General features: G+C 52.4%; 5 protein-coding genes across 5 annotated transcripts; 1 reads left to right on the plus strand and 4 right to left on the minus strand.

Annotated features, from left to right (window-relative positions):
* Window positions 1-4: 4 nt before the first annotated feature.
* M431DRAFT_506446 (hypothetical protein) lies at window positions 5-2,516 on the minus strand. Its single transcript, XM_024918805.1, has one exon. It carries the CDS (start codon window positions 2,181-2,183, stop codon window positions 351-353), a length of 1,833 nt encoding a protein of 610 aa, XP_024776356.1. The 5' UTR covers window positions 2,184-2,516; the 3' UTR covers window positions 5-350.
* A 438-nt stretch (window positions 2,517-2,954) lies between these two features.
* M431DRAFT_529487 (hypothetical protein) lies at window positions 2,955-3,950 on the plus strand (the record flags this gene model as incomplete). Its single annotated transcript, XM_024920765.1, has 3 exons — window positions 2,955-2,994; window positions 3,038-3,396; window positions 3,678-3,950. 3 exons carry the CDS (start codon window positions 2,955-2,957, stop codon window positions 3,840-3,842), a joined length of 564 nt encoding a protein of 187 aa, XP_024776357.1. The 3' UTR covers window positions 3,843-3,950.
* A 3,934-nt stretch (window positions 3,951-7,884) lies between these two features.
* On the minus strand, window positions 7,885-11,083 carry M431DRAFT_80456 (hypothetical protein; the record flags this gene model as incomplete). The annotated part of the gene is made up of 4 exons (XM_024922949.1): window positions 7,885-8,162; window positions 8,228-8,399; window positions 8,458-8,541; window positions 8,609-11,083. The coding sequence occupies 4 exons, from the start codon at window positions 11,081-11,083 to the stop codon at window positions 7,885-7,887; spliced, it is 3,009 nt and encodes a 1,002-aa protein (XP_024776358.1).
* Window positions 11,084-12,145: 1,062 nt separating this feature from the next.
* Window positions 12,146-12,846, minus strand: M431DRAFT_384533 (hypothetical protein). Its single transcript, XM_024914738.1, has 2 exons — window positions 12,296-12,846; window positions 12,146-12,239 (listed from the first exon to the last, which is right to left on the minus strand). The coding sequence occupies exons 1-2, from the start codon at window positions 12,682-12,684 to the stop codon at window positions 12,230-12,232; spliced, it is 399 nt and encodes a 132-aa protein (XP_024776359.1). The 5' UTR covers window positions 12,685-12,846; the 3' UTR covers window positions 12,146-12,229.
* A 163-nt stretch (window positions 12,847-13,009) lies between these two features.
* Window positions 13,010-14,398, minus strand: M431DRAFT_81433 (hypothetical protein; the record flags this gene model as incomplete). Its single annotated transcript, XM_024923041.1, has 1 exon — window positions 13,010-14,398. The coding sequence occupies one exon, from the start codon at window positions 14,396-14,398 to the stop codon at window positions 13,010-13,012; it is 1,389 nt and encodes a 462-aa protein (XP_024776360.1).
* Between the last annotated feature and the right edge of the window lie 146 nt (window positions 14,399-14,544).

Consider the following 14,544-nt stretch of genomic DNA (forward strand, 5'->3'; position numbering starts at 1 on the left):
TTTTTGGGTTGAATTGCTCATAAACTTTTATTCAGACTCTATAAGACCCAGTCATTCATAGACCTCGATTGATAAATGCTTTCAAATTCCCTCGCGGGAGGCCCCTAACTGACTTGCCAGATAGTAAACCAAGAATCGTAGAAAATTATGTCATCAAAAATACACGGAAGAATCGAAGTATCCAACAAATCACTCCAAAGGTCAGCAGATATCATACCCGCTGCTGACCCCAACCTATCCAAGATCCCGCTACCATAAACCCACCGGAATCCCATGCAACGCTTCAAACCAAAATACTCCGTAACACTCAGATCATAATCCCCAAGTGCGCCGAAATAGCCAGCAACCCCTTAGTGGCGGAGGCTGCGGTGGCGGTGGACGTGCTCGGCACGCTTGGCGGCCTTCATGGAGACGGCGCCGGTCTTGCTGTAGACGCTGATGGCCCAGCTTCCACCGCAGACCTCCTTGGAGTTACCCTCACAGGCCATGCTGCACTGGCTCTCGGCGAGCTTGGAAGAGCCGACGAGATCGTTGCCACAGTAGCACTGGCCACCGTACTCAGTAGCAGCAATGGAGAATCCCTTGCTGACACAGTTGGCAACGCACTTGTCGTTGGTCATGGGGCCAAGGTTGGGCAGGATATCGCCGGTGAGGACACGGCCGATGTTGTCCTGGTAGCAACCAGCGTAGGTGTATCCACCGACGGTAGCGGCAGCAGAGTTGCCCTTGGAAGGAACGGAAGTGGCGGCAGGAGTGCCAGCAGTGACTGTAATGGTCTCAGTAACGGTGTGGACATTGGCGGCGCTGCACTGGGCGTCGTTACCAGCGCCACCGGCAGCAGGGAGAGAAGAAGCAGGAGGGGCAGATTCGATGGTCTTGGCGGGCTGGCCGGCGTTGACAACGTTGCTGGTGGCGGCAGGCTTGCTGGGGGAGGTGGCGGGCTTGCCGGAGGGAGAGGAGGCGGGCTTACTGGAGGGAGAGGAGGCGGGCTTGCTGGAGGCAGCGGCAGCCTTGCTAGAGGAAGCAGGAGCAGCAGCCTTGCTGGAAGAAGCGGGAGCGGAACCGCCAGCGGGCATAGCAGGGGCAGCACCGTAGCTGAAGCCGCTGAGAGGGTTGTTACCAGGGAGCTTGGTGAGAGTGCCAGTAACCTGCTCGTTAACGAGAGGGGCAATGGTGCAGTCACCGCTGTTCAGGCCGTAGAAGAGACCGGGGCACTGGTCCATACCAGAGTCACCAGCATCGCAAGTGTCAATGATGTGCTGGAGGAGATCCTCGTCCCAACCGGCCATGAAGTCAGCGTGGGCACCGTATCCGGTAACATCACCGTTGGAGAGGACAAAGGGCTGAGTTCCCTGGTTCTCGGTCCAACGGCCCTTGTAGGGCTGAGTGTCAAAGTAGACCTCGAAGAAGATGTGAGGGGTGTGAATCCAGCCAGGAGGGCAGTCCTGCTTGCCGTTACCAGCATCGGTGGGGAACTGCATGTTCTCCTTGTAGTTGGTGAGGCCGGCGGCGGGGTTGTAGCAAGAGGGGAAGTGAAGGTCCATACGGAGAGGAGAGTACATGCCATCGCAAGTAACATCGGGGAAACCAACACCAGCGCCCTGGTTGTTGGGGTCGACCATACCAGCCTTGGAGCCGTCAGAGCCGACGGGGTATGAAGGAGGGTTGTAGCTGGTACGAGGGCAGGTGAACTGCACGTTGTTAATAGGGCCCTTGGAAGGGTCGAGCTGGTCACCACCGCCGGCAGCGGGAACGGTGCGGGACATGGAGTCACCGGCCAGCATCTGAAGACCAGTGGGGAAGGCCTTGATATCATCGTTGGTGGCCTCGAAGAAGTAGTAGACGTTGGTGTAGTAAACGTCGACGTACTCGAAGTTGCCGGTCTTGGGGTCGTGGAAGTAGAGGGTAGGGTACCAGTAGTTGGAGTAGTCACCCTTGACGAGAGCGGTACTGCAGTTGGACTTCACGAGGTCGGCACCAGTGGAGGAGAAGCCGAAGTTGCTGCCACCCAGGATGTTGTGGACGTGTCCAGAGGGAACACCGGGGTTGACAATGGGATCAGCACGAGTGGTGACCAAGCCCTTGTTGGTGAATCGCAGAACAGCGAAAGTTCGGCTGTCCTTGGCGGCGGCGGCAATGCCAGCCATGGCGGCAACGGCCGCGGTGGTGGTGGTGAACTTCATATTGAATGATCCGTGACTTTAGGAAAACGAAACTGTATCAAAATCGAGGAAATGCTTTCGACGAGCTATGCAAGGGTCGCTAGGACGATTGAAAATAGTTGCAGCGGTGATACCTGAGCACCTTGGAAACGAATGAGTGTATATGTACTTGAATCACGAGAGAATGTCGAATGTCTGTCGTGACAAAGGAATGGAATGATACAAGAGCGAAAGAAGAATGCCAAATGTATCGGAAATGCTTAAAAGGAGAGGAAGTGCCCAGCAACTTTGAAGATGTAGGAAAGAAGCGGCCTAGAGAAGAAAGAAGAAAAAACCGAGAGAAGGATCCGGCGGCGATGGAGATGATATAGGAAAAAAGTGAGAGGGGGGAGAGAGTGAGAGGTGAGGGTATCTTGAGGGCGTGGGGACGATTATACGCAGTGGGGCCGAAGGAGTTCCTGTTTCTGGCCCTGCGAACAAGGAACAAGGGCCTGGGCTGCTAAGAATTGAATTGCCATCTCAGGCCAAGCATTGTGGTGGATGCACAGCACTGCGCCTAACCGGGGATTTGCGCCTTCAGAGGCCCTTGTCCCCTGTCGAGCCCCTGGCGCCAGCAGCCGGCATCCCACTGGCAGCGCACCAAGTCGTAAAGCTCAAGATCCTGGACAGTGCTCGTAGAAGCCCGGCGAAGGGGGAGGCCGTTCCAAAACTGGCCAGGCTGGGATCCGTAGGCAATGAGAAATAGATTAAAAGAAATCACGGCCATATTTCGCATAGGGCCTAGCCTGTACGATGGCGAATAAGCAGGCACAGACGCAGGCGCAGGCACAGGGTACAGTTGTTTTTGGCTCTGCTCTGTTTATTCTTTCAAACAGCCCAGACAACCGTGAATGAATCGTATGCTTTGAGGCCCCCGCGCATGGGCGAGGAGAAGATACGAGTAAGCTGGAGGGTGCCAAGTTTGTTCAAGGACAACGAATGTACAGCAGAGGTATCACAAGGACATGCAAGATGGCTGAGACTGGGGGCGAGCGCACAAGCAAAAAGTCCTACGAAGTTACACAAGCTGTACATGGACTGGAACATTCCGCAAGTACAAGGCAGACTTACTCGTACATTGAAACAAAGAAACAAACGGGTTCCTCCAGTCATCACACCATCACATCAAGCCCAGATAGGTAGATGCATTCACTTGTACGAGTGCGTACAGAGTACCCAGTACCTGCTCAGCCCAGTAAGCAGAAGCCAGACACAAAGTGGCAAGTACTAATCCAGACAGACCGAGAAGAGCTGGAGGGCTCCATCATAAACTCCGTCTAATGAGCTAACACGCGGCTCTTACTCTGTACCTGCATAAGGGCTCAGAGCCTCCTCCGTCAGACGTGATTGGGCATTCGGCACAGGCGGGGGCCAGCCAAAGTGTTTCACGTTTCAAGCCCGAAAGAGGGAAAAAATATGCCTCTCCTCGAATGTGAAAAAGTTTATGTGACCAGACTGCATGACATATGCAGATAGTACCAGCATCGTCGAATGGATTACTCGTACGAGGCCATCTCATCCCGCCGGGCGCCTGTGCTTTGTCCCCTTGATAAAATGTCACTCCAGTCTAACAACCTGTCATCCAGGCCCCCAACGCTCGCCAAAACTGTCATCTACTCCAGACTAGCCGTTGCACGTTAAAATTGGCATCTCAGGTGGCAGTTCGGCCGGCGCCTCGCTCGCCCTTTCGCCCAAAACCCAGAAAAAAACTCTCCACTTAGACGCCCACTGGCTCGGAATCGAAATGTCTCTGGTTTTGACGGCCACGTTTCCTGCGTGGCTGGGCGCTAATGTGCAGATCTGAAACACCAATCTTTTCCTGTTTGCTGGACCGGGATCCGAATGCGCCGGGCCATCTGACTGGCCACTCGATTTACCGCCCAGAGCGCTATCGCATGCAGTGTTATCCTACTCGTCCTTTTTTATTTTCCTTGCTTTTTTTTTTGTGTGTGTGTGTGTGTGCAATTATTTTTACTTTTTTGATGGAGGGGTTACTATTGTTATCTTTTGGTTTTGTGTGCTCAGCTGTGTTGTTTGCTGCAGCCAAACTATTGGCGTGGCTGCAGAAAAAGGAAACTCTACGTCAGCCATGTTGGCCTCCTTGCATATGAGGTACCTATCAGAAATCCCATTGTTTTTTGTTTTCAGCTGTTTCTACCAAGCTGACCAGGAAAGAGTTTGCCGTTTGCCGGTTACCCCCCTTTTTGTTTCTGTTTTAATTGTTTCTTCTCTTCCCCTCTTGGACAGCGCTTTTGGTGTCGGCCATGTTTATCAATTCCTACCTAGTCTCAATCTATAGAATGGGGTCTTCCCCCCATACGTGTACAAAAGTAATCACTCATCCGGTCCACAGCTTCCAGAAGTCGAAGATGTCACTCAAGCCAGGTCAACTGATTCTGCTGAAATTACGGATCGATGGAATCGAACAAAAAACGACGGCCCATCGGTGGTGATAACCGAATCCATCCCTGGCCCATAGCGACAACTTACAAGTGGTGGCCTGGACCGAGCCTCTGTGGGCCCTGCGTCACCCATCACATTGCTTCTTTTACCCCGTATGTTCGTTCCGAGCCTGACATTTCGTCCAACTTTAGGGGCGCGGCTAGGGCAGCCTCCAAGAGGAAGAGGAAAGCCAAGAGAAAGCCTCGGCCGTGCTTCCGGCGACGTGGCGCGAGTATAGCCTGGTGCTAGCAGCCATTGTAAAACCTTGGGCAGTCCAGCCGTGCGCGCATGTAGCCATCTGTGATCAAAGTAGACGAGCGCCCCCATGTGGATATCCAAAGGCGAGATGCCCCGAGGCCGACTCCGTACCGGGATGCCCTCGCTGTGGCCAATACGCTCCGTATACAAGGGGTCTATATCGGAAACGCGGAGGCGTGAAATTTTGCGGACTATTGCTGGCACAAATATGTGCTGCCCAACAGTTGTATTTTCATTTTCGTTTTGTTTTTTCTGTTTACTCGTGTTTGCTCACATAGCCATGCTTCTTCCCCTATTTCCCACGCCCCATCTTGTCCAATTCCCTTCCCCGGTCGCTGTCATTCAGTCGCGGCTCTCAAGGCCTCCTGATAAATGCTGGCCAACTGACACGGAGCCCGGAGCAATGGGGCCTGTACTTGACTTGTTTGCCTCTGCTTGATACTGCTAGTTGCATCCACAGCTCCGTACTCTAGCATAGTCTAAACCCCTCCACTCCTTATTCTTTTTTGCCTCTCTGTTTACTGTATTCCATCTCCCGGTCCTGGGCTACTCCTTTTACTGCTGTGCCTGACTCCATCTACACAGAACAAGCTAGCCCCAGTGGAACTTCATACCTTTGAAACGCACTAGCGCTAGTGACCGCAACGCCTTAGCCGATTGGCTGCCCTGGCCGCCTCTTACTGCTTTCGGCCGAATGCCAGGCTCGGGCGCTGCTGACGGGGTACGTATCCCTTGGAGGCTCTCAGGCGATAGTGCCTTGGCGGCAAAAGTTAACGACAAAACTATAAGACGGTGGTCGATTAAGCATACGAGCATAACGGCAACTGTAAAGCGCCAAGCGGATGGAGAAGGTTTGTAGGGTAAGCAATCAACAATCGAGTCTATTCCGCGTCATAGTGTGTCGTCGACGAGATAAACCGCTCGTCGAGCTATGTATATTTGCGGCTTATGCGTGCTGATATACGATTCAGACAGTCCACCCACAAAGTGCTTATTGGTGGGATTTGAGGAGAAATATCCAATCTACTAAGAATTCAGTTTGACCCATTGTTGTAAACCATTAAAAAGCAATATCTACGAGTAATATACTATGAGTGACAAATGCAGGAACAAAAGTCTACCACCCTCCACAAAGACGGAACTCTAATCGATTGCTGATTCGTCCCCTCGCACTCAATGACGGGACCGTCTGTTGTGTACCAGCCAACAGTATCGGAAAGATTGCCGCATTGTCCATCTAGACCCTATCAAACCGAGTTCAAATAAAAAGAGAGGGGTAAACCAACCGAAGCGGTGTACAAGCTAGTATCTGCTGTATCACTCTGCTCCCAACTCAAAGACAGAGCTGGGTTAGCCTTCCATTCCATTCGGGTACTTGATACCCGTACTAAAGCATATACGACCACTATACAGATGGGTACGGTGTTATTATTGGACAGCATTAGTAAGGGTCGGGGGGCTCATGAGTGTTGGCCCCTCCCCAGTCATCTTTTCATTTACTATTCCCTCTTCCCCTGGTCTTGGAATCAGGTGAGAATGTCAACTTCTCATGGCGGATATTGACGAGATATGGGGCCACGCACGAGCTCCCTTGCCGGCCAGCCGCCGGACTTGGCGCCAATAACCCACTGGGTTATTCTTCTGGGGTCTACGGAGAGCAAACGGAGGTTGGCGGTTGTATTAAAAGGCAGATACGACACTCCTCGAACAGCACTGCAACAGAGCAATACCTACCATATTATTGAATCAGACAAAAGGCGAATAGAGTGACCAACTCTCATACGCTCGCAGTCGTGCTATTGATAGCTGAGCTGCTGATGAAACGGCTAGTGATGTTGAAATAAAATGACCAAACTACACGAACCAACACCACAGCCTCCACTACATAATAGGTAGGTCGATGTCGTCTCACCAACAGTGACTCCTCACAATTCCCATCTCTCAAGAACAAAAATGATGCCACTATCGCAAAGAATTGAAGCCTTCGGAACCATCGCGACGTCTTCACACCCTCTGCACCCTCCGCACCCGTTGCATCTCTCTTATGGAATAGGAAGGACGCAGTAACTTCCCGCGAGCATAGCCATTCTTACCCTACTATACCTACCTAGTAACTACCTATTCAATACCGAACCTTTGAAGATACTACTCTACTCCAGCGACTATTCTCTCTTATTTTTCAACCTCTCACCAGCCAGGGGCCATCATCATGGACTCGTAATGCCAATACAAAGCACCCACGCTAACAGCTCACCTAATGACCCATTTGGCTGCAAATCGCGCCAAAATCTACGAATTAGGAATAAGCACGCATTGATCGGCCCTTCCATCGATCTCCATCGATCCTGCCAAATCTGTACGCAAAGTGCCGCTTCTCCCTTATTCTTGTTGTGAAAAGGGAAGGTACCTCGCTAAAAGTTTCCGCTGATACCCTATCTTGGATTTCTTTTTTTGGCATTTCCTTAGTAATACGAGCCCAAAGCAATAGTAGTACTCCGTAGAAGAACCTATCTTCCCAACTTCGATTCTGATGGTTCAAGAGGTAAATGTCAAATGTTTTATTACTGCTTACTTTGATGGCACCTGCTTTCTAAGGACTCGCTTCTTTGGGCTTTGAGTTGCCGGTGATTGAAATGTATCTTTATTCACCGGCGTCACTGTTTACGATGAAAGTTGACTCTAGCCTATACGAATTGTTTTGGATAACACAACCTTGGAAATGATATTATGTTATTTTTGTAACTACATGCCCAGGCGGTAAAGCATTACGATGCAACAGTGGAAAATGGTATTCTAGGGTAGCCGCATGCTATTGGAACTTCTACGTATGGGATTTGGTAACCCATGGTGTGGTGATACTTTGTTTCTGTAGGGTATGCGTTTGCTAATTCGTTACTCCCACGCATCTCGCCGGTGACACACAGGATAGGTGTGTAATATATGATTAAGCTACCTACATTCAAGAAAGGAAAATCTACCGCTATTACAAGCTGCTCCCATGTTCATGCTCCCTAGGAAAGCAAGTAGCAACCTCCAACTTCCCAGTCTCCCCATTCGCATGAAACGAAAGCACCACAGAAGCGCCATAACTCAGCGGATTGCCCTCAAACACCACCAAATCCCTACTCTTCTCCAGCCCTAAAATCGACTCCACGTTCGAAGTCACAAGCCGAACGGTGTCTTCCTGGCTGAGGTGCGCGTATTTGGCCGCCCACCCAGCCTCTGGACCTAGATCGTGGACGCGATAGTCTACCGGCATTGCTATAACATGTGAGTCAGAGGGTGAATTTCTTCAATGACGGGATGGCATGAGGGGCGCTGCTTACCAGTCTCGAAAATGGACAAAGCAAATGTAACACCAGCCTCCTTGAGATAACTGGCTACACTTCTAGTGAGAGGCGGGCCGACTACTGCGTCTTTATCACGGAATACATCAGGGGCGGGCCGATTTTCCGAGAGAATGACGGAAATGTTGGCAGCGGCGAGGTCTTTGGCCACCTAATCAACGATGTCAGTATCTGGCCACTGCCCAGCTTCATAAGTAGATGTTGCTTACATAGGGTGCTTCCTTGCCGCCAAGTATCACGAGGTTGGTTTCGGGAAAGTCTTTCTTGACGAGGACCAGTTGAGACAAGTCATACTAAATGAGCCAGCTGGTGTTAGCAAATCCACTCGCTCTCAATAGGGTTGAATTAGCAACTTCTCACCTTGTTGTTGCTCTGCACAACAAGTGGCAGTTTACCCGCCGCCACTCGCCCGTACAAGGTCTCATTATGTTTCCCTTTCCCATCCTCCAGCATCTTCCGGAGATGACGAATGCCGCTGCTAACCGTGCCCTCCGATTGTTTGGTGGCATCACCAAGAGCCAGATGCAGAGCCACATCACCCTGAACGATCCCTCCGTCCGTAAGGCTCTTCTTACCACTAGTGAGGAACTCTACGCTGACGCCCTGAACGAAACCAGACGCATCTGCCAGCGGGAGCGAGATTGCTCGGGTGACACCGCCGAGACGGGCCCTCGCAAACGACTTCCCGTCAAGCCAAAGTCCGTATTTTGCATAGACCAGGCTCTCAGGATCTCCGATTTTCTGATTCGCCGCTTGGCCGTCGCCAGTGCTGTCCAACATGGCAATCTCGCTCATTCCTAGAGCTCGAGTGACGGCCGTCAATCCTGGCAAGACATGGCCGTTTTGTAGAGATAGGTGGAGAGCCTTCTTTCCCTTTTGCTCGAGCTTGCTTCTTGCTTCTGCGCATGTATCACCCGAACCGAAACACGAAATTTCTCCGTCTTCGACGATGAGCTTGAGAGGTTCATCGTCAGCTTGTGCTAGCGAGGCTGCTAGCTCTGGGTAGTTGTCAACGAAGGCCTTCTGAATACCATCTATGACGAAGCTTTGGCCTGCCTCGTAGGCTTGAGAACACGTTGATTCTCTCTGCTCGTCCGAGATCTCATACCGCATCTGTGGCTTGATAGAGTCATTTTCATCACCAGTACGAGCTGCCGTGAATGTCATGTCCATGCTCTGCTTGACCTGAGATTCATCAAGTTGGGCTTGACCATCGACGAAGACTTGCAAAGGCGTCGCACCTATTGAGAGAGGGTGAGAGTCCCACACCACAATGTCTGCGTCAAAGCCAGGCTTACAGTATCCAACACGGAAATCAAGATCGATTGCCTTTGCTGGAATGGAGGTGATTGACTGAAGCGCCTTTTCCTCCGGGAGCTTGAAGGCATGCCCAATGGCTGCTTGAGAGGCCAAATACTTGGCACTCGTTAGGCCAATGACGTGGTCGGACTTGTAAGCCACAGGAATACCGTTCTTATCGAGAATATGCCCTGCATACAGGCTCGGCGAATATGCCTCGTGCTTGTACAGACTGAACTCTGCAAAAATGGCAACAGTGACGTTGTCTCCCTGCTCCTTGAGCAAGTTTGGCACTTGCCAGGCCTCGGTAGCGTGGTGGAATCCCGAGACTCTGTATCCAAACTCGTGGCTTATCCGAAGCATAGTCTCCAAGTCTTCCGGCTCATAGTTGTGGTTCTGTACAATGACTTGTCCTCGAAGAATGGCGACTGTTGATTCGAGGTCTAGCTGGAATGGAAACTTCCCGTGATGGTGAATAAAGCTTGCCTTGAGGCCGTCATGCCAGTGACGGTTCTCCAGGATGGCAGAGCAGTAGTCGTCCTGTTTTTCTCTCAGCTCCTTGGCCTTTTGCAGATGCTCTCGCAAGTGCCAGGCGTTGCCGAGCCGAGTGTAGCCCCATGTACCCTTTGGGTTTTCGCCAAATGCAAACTTCATGTACCGGCGGCGTTCGCTTACAGGCACTCCTCTCTCAAGGAGCAAATCTTCAACCACGGGCTCGGAGTGTTCTCCCGAGTAGAGAGAGTTCTTTACAGGCACACCCTCACCAGCAATGAGATTTGCCGAGCCGGGAATGATGAGTGAGGATGTGATACCGCCCGATAGAATCAACGTGGCGCCTTCGTCATAGGCCTTCAAGGCATCAATCACACGCACCGCTGGGGTGAATGCTTTAGTTTCCGGGTTCACTTCATTGCCATCATCGGTCGCGTCAGTGCCGGGCCATGTCCCAAGGTAGTGATGCGAATGCATGTCCACCAGACCGGGGGTGACATATCGGCCGTGGACGTTGTATTCGACGACGTTGTCGCCTACAATCGCCTTGTTGTCTGACGTCTTGTGGACGGCTTCAATGAGACCCTTGGAAAAGACAATGTCGACCGCGCCGGGAACAAAAGCCTCACCGTCGAACAGGGTTGCGTTTCTCAACACAGTCGTCCCGATTTGGCCATTGGTCGCCGACCATCGCGGGTTGCTTTGTCGAGAACCAGGCGCAGGCCTGCCAGGGACCTTTCCCAGCCCCTGACACTGCGCCAGCGATTCCTCAAAGCGCTGCAACAGCTTCGACGACGCGCCCCCATCATGGGGCTGCTGGGCTCGATACTGGCGATCGACGGCAAAGCACAGCCATAGCACGGATGCAGCAACCACAACGCTCAAGCCCGTCCTGATGGACAAGATGCTCCGCGCAAACAGCCGGCGATGGCGCGGTCTCCTGGGATAGGCCGGGACCTCGTATGGCGGAGGCTGCGGCGAGGATGAATCTCCGCTTGGAGACGCAGGCCGCAGCAGCCGCCTCTTCTCTGCCGACTCGTCCATGTGATGATATGATAGGCGTGGTGTATGAACCAGATATTACAAGCGTCATGCACGGTTGAGACACGGCCAACGTGAGACAGAAAACAGTGTGGCGGCCGTGTCGAAACAAATAGCCCGCCGAGGTCTTCAATTGCTTATCTCGTTGAATCGATAACAGACGTACATCCAGGGCAATACGTTGTTGTGAGATGTGCGTAAGCTGCCACGCGAATGACGCCAACATGGGTACACGTACCTACATGTACTGCGTTGTACAGTAAGTACATGTAAACAGCGGCACTTCCCCCTCAACACCAGGCTGCTTTCTGCTCCCGTCGCGCACTACTGGGTGCCCTAGCAGGGCCTTTTGGCGGGCGGTACAAAGTTGCGAGCCCATCTACTGCCAAGTTGGCATGGAGTGGCTGTCAGTAGTGCAACTCTCAGGCTGTTCCGCTTTCCGTGGCGTTTGCGGGGGGCGAGAAGCGAGCTGCTGTTCCATTGTTTGCCCTGTTCGTTCCAACGCATGTGGCATGCACTCACTGTGCAGCAAGTAAGCACCAAATGTGCCTTACTTTGTGAGGCTACTGTACAGCTTGAGCTTACCTGTACATCAGGTAAGTAAGGCAGTAGAGCTATTGACGGCTCCGGCTGCAGTACAGCCACTCCAAGCCCCTGGATACTCCGAATTCGACCAAAACAACATCAATCCAACACAGCCGTTACCGAGTACGGTTTTGGATGCAGAATCGACGTGTCGTAGAGCCCTGGGAACTAGCCGCCTGCCCTCCGCCCATGCAGGCGACCAGTCAAGTCACCGCGAACCGCCCTCTCATCTGCTGTTGGTTCCCAATACAGGCAACGCAAAGGTACTACTGTGCCACTGCCCGGCCCGTGCCGACGCTTGGCGGAACTCGGTCCAACCGTTCAATTCTCTGGCAAAAAAAAAAAAAGTACCTGCAGTGCGAAGCGAACCACATGCTCACAGACATTGCCCAGTAAGGCAGTATCTTGCAGCGCATATTACACGGCATGAAGGGCCTTGCAGATTTTCTGTCTGTACATAATCTGTAAAGCACGTCCAGAGCTGCCACGCCGAGTGTGCAGGGTGCATGTACTGTAGCTTTTTTTTATGCATTGCTTCCCAATTCGTGCAGGGAGGAGGCCAGTCTATACTAATCTAATCCTCCTTGTTAGTACGGAGTACACATGCAAATTAGCACAAAGTACGAGTACCTCTTGTTTGATCTTCGCAACCGGGAGCAAGGGTCGCTGGCAATCGCCGTCTTGCGATCCGAAGACGCCCTCTGCCCCCTCATCGAGCCTCTGCTGCCATTGGCGCAGCCCGTACAGCTGAGACGGCTGCCTGTCCCTGTGCTTATCCGATGAGGTGTACACCCCGGAGCAGCCTCCGTGATGCTCTGTATGGCTGGCTGGCTGCTCGTCCTCGTAGTCAGGACCTGGGTAATAACTTCCATCAGCTGCTGCAGAACAGCCGCATGATGCAGGGCGGGGTCGGGGAGAAGAATAAAAAAAAAAATGTTTTGAACGGAAATATGTATCCTCAACGGAATTATAATGGAATGGTGTCTATCAACATCGCTGGGGGACGTCCCGAGGGCCATTATCCTGGCCTCCTGCTGAACCCCTCTGTTCCCAAAACTACATGTAATGTGCTGTGCCAGTGGCCGCAGCCATTGCGAGCCAGAAAAACTCCAACTGGCAGCCAAAAACAGCGCCGTGGTCAAAGCCAAACACCAAGCTAATAAAGAACATGACCATTTGCCCAATCATCCAATGCTTGCCGGGGTGGCCTACCTCCCTTTTTATTCTTTTCCCCCACCGTCTTTCCTTGGCGATACGTAATGAGTGCATTTCTGATGCTCATATGAATTTCTATGCCGGTGTTCCCTTGGTCCTCTGGTGTGTACACTTGTGTTCGAGCCTGATTTAGTTTCGCGTCGGCCGTCTCCTCCTTGGGCCTTGCGATGCATCTCCATCGTCATCGTCATCGTTGTCGGAGCCATCGTCGTTTATTCTAGAGCCTCGTCCTCTATCATTTCCCTTCTTGATTGAAATTATACATCCCTGCTCTTTCAGACGCTTGGCTAGACTGCTGCTGGCCACCATGCCAGGGAATTCTTTGGCGCTGTAAACCTTGAAGGGCTCGCTCTTGATCTCCGCTAGAATGGGAAAGTGCTTAACCGCCCCGGCCCGGCTTGGGTCTATCATCATTAACGTAAATTTTAATCGAAACGAGCCTGGCGTGCGACATGAAAGATCGGAGAAGCAAAAGAAGCAGCCCTCCTGCCCGTTCTCGTCCTGTCCCACGAATGGCGTTGAGACCAGAGAGCCCATCAGACGTCGTTGATGCTGATACTCTTCTGGCATGTAGGAAGAATCCCGCTCCCCTGATTCGTCGAATATGGCGCAGCTCATGACATAGCTCTCGTACCTCAGATAGACTCTGATTTCCTCTTGCGTGAAATTCGGGTTTCGAACCACGAGCTCCACAATCGGAGGCGGATCAATGACTCTTCGATCTCTATCGCCAAACCCGCAAGCTCGTGCCGCGTTCGGCTGTTGACGCATCTTGAGCTCGAAGCTGATGTCGCTCAAGAATTGAGCCCTATTAGCACCCAGCAGATTTGGGACTCGAGCCGCTGGGGGCACTGAAATCTCTGAAGCGTGAGATGGCAGTCGACCTGCAGGCCTTGCTATCTCTTGCTCATATGGCGATTCTGCCATGGGAGTGTCCTGCTCGTGTCTCGCAACATAAAGCGGTGGGCCGCCGCCCTCGGGGTGTTGGTATGGTCGTGGTGGTGGAGTTTGGCGGTTCATGTGGTTCATACTCGGAGGAAACTGTGGCAATCGCGTATCAATCGTGTTATCCGGCCTCCCGGTTGCGTGTGGTGGATATATCTGAGGTGGTTGGCCTTGCCCACTCATATGGCGGGTAGGATAGGGCTGAGGGGGGATGGCGCCGGCAAATGGCATGTGTGAGGGAGACATTAGAGGTGACGAAATTGCAGGGCCGGCGCTGTTGTGAGGATAAGGCTGAGAGTGAAAATATGAATGAGGATCCTGAGGGGATGGCCGGAAAGTGTCTGGTCCGCTGGGCGCTCCAGCGAGTAGGCCTTGCGGAGGTGGCAATCGCTGCATTCCCATGGCGGGGTTGGCGGAATAGCGATCCATGGCGATGTTGTCTGGTGTACGAGGCATATGTTCTACTCTCGTAGAGTTCCTCGGGTCTATCTCGTGTGCGAAGCCAGAAGGTGCTGGAGATGAGTTGTGATGCCTTGACAGGTCGTCTTGGCCGCGCCCTGGAGCCGAAGACATAATCAGTTTTGCCCTAGGACAAGCACACGGGAGGGAAGAAAGGGTGCAATGGGGGTAGACGGGTTCAGGCAAATACGAGTAGGTAGTAGTGCAATGTCGGCAGCTAAAGATGGTAGTCTTGGTAGTAGGTATATTAAGGCCAGGCG

This window comes from Trichoderma harzianum (genome assembly GCF_003025095.1).
Source record: "Trichoderma harzianum CBS 226.95 unplaced genomic scaffold M431scaffold_4, whole genome shotgun sequence".
Lineage (NCBI taxonomy): Eukaryota > Fungi > Ascomycota > Sordariomycetes > Hypocreales > Hypocreaceae > Trichoderma > Trichoderma harzianum.

Coding starts and splice junctions, on each gene's coding strand:
- M431DRAFT_506446 (XM_024918805.1), bottom strand. CDS start 2,183: ATGAAGTTCACCACCACCACCGCGGCCGTTGCCGCCATGGCTGGCATT.
- M431DRAFT_384533 (XM_024914738.1), bottom strand. CDS start 12,684: ATGGCCCTCGGGACGTCCCCCAGCGATGTTGATAGACACCATTCCATT.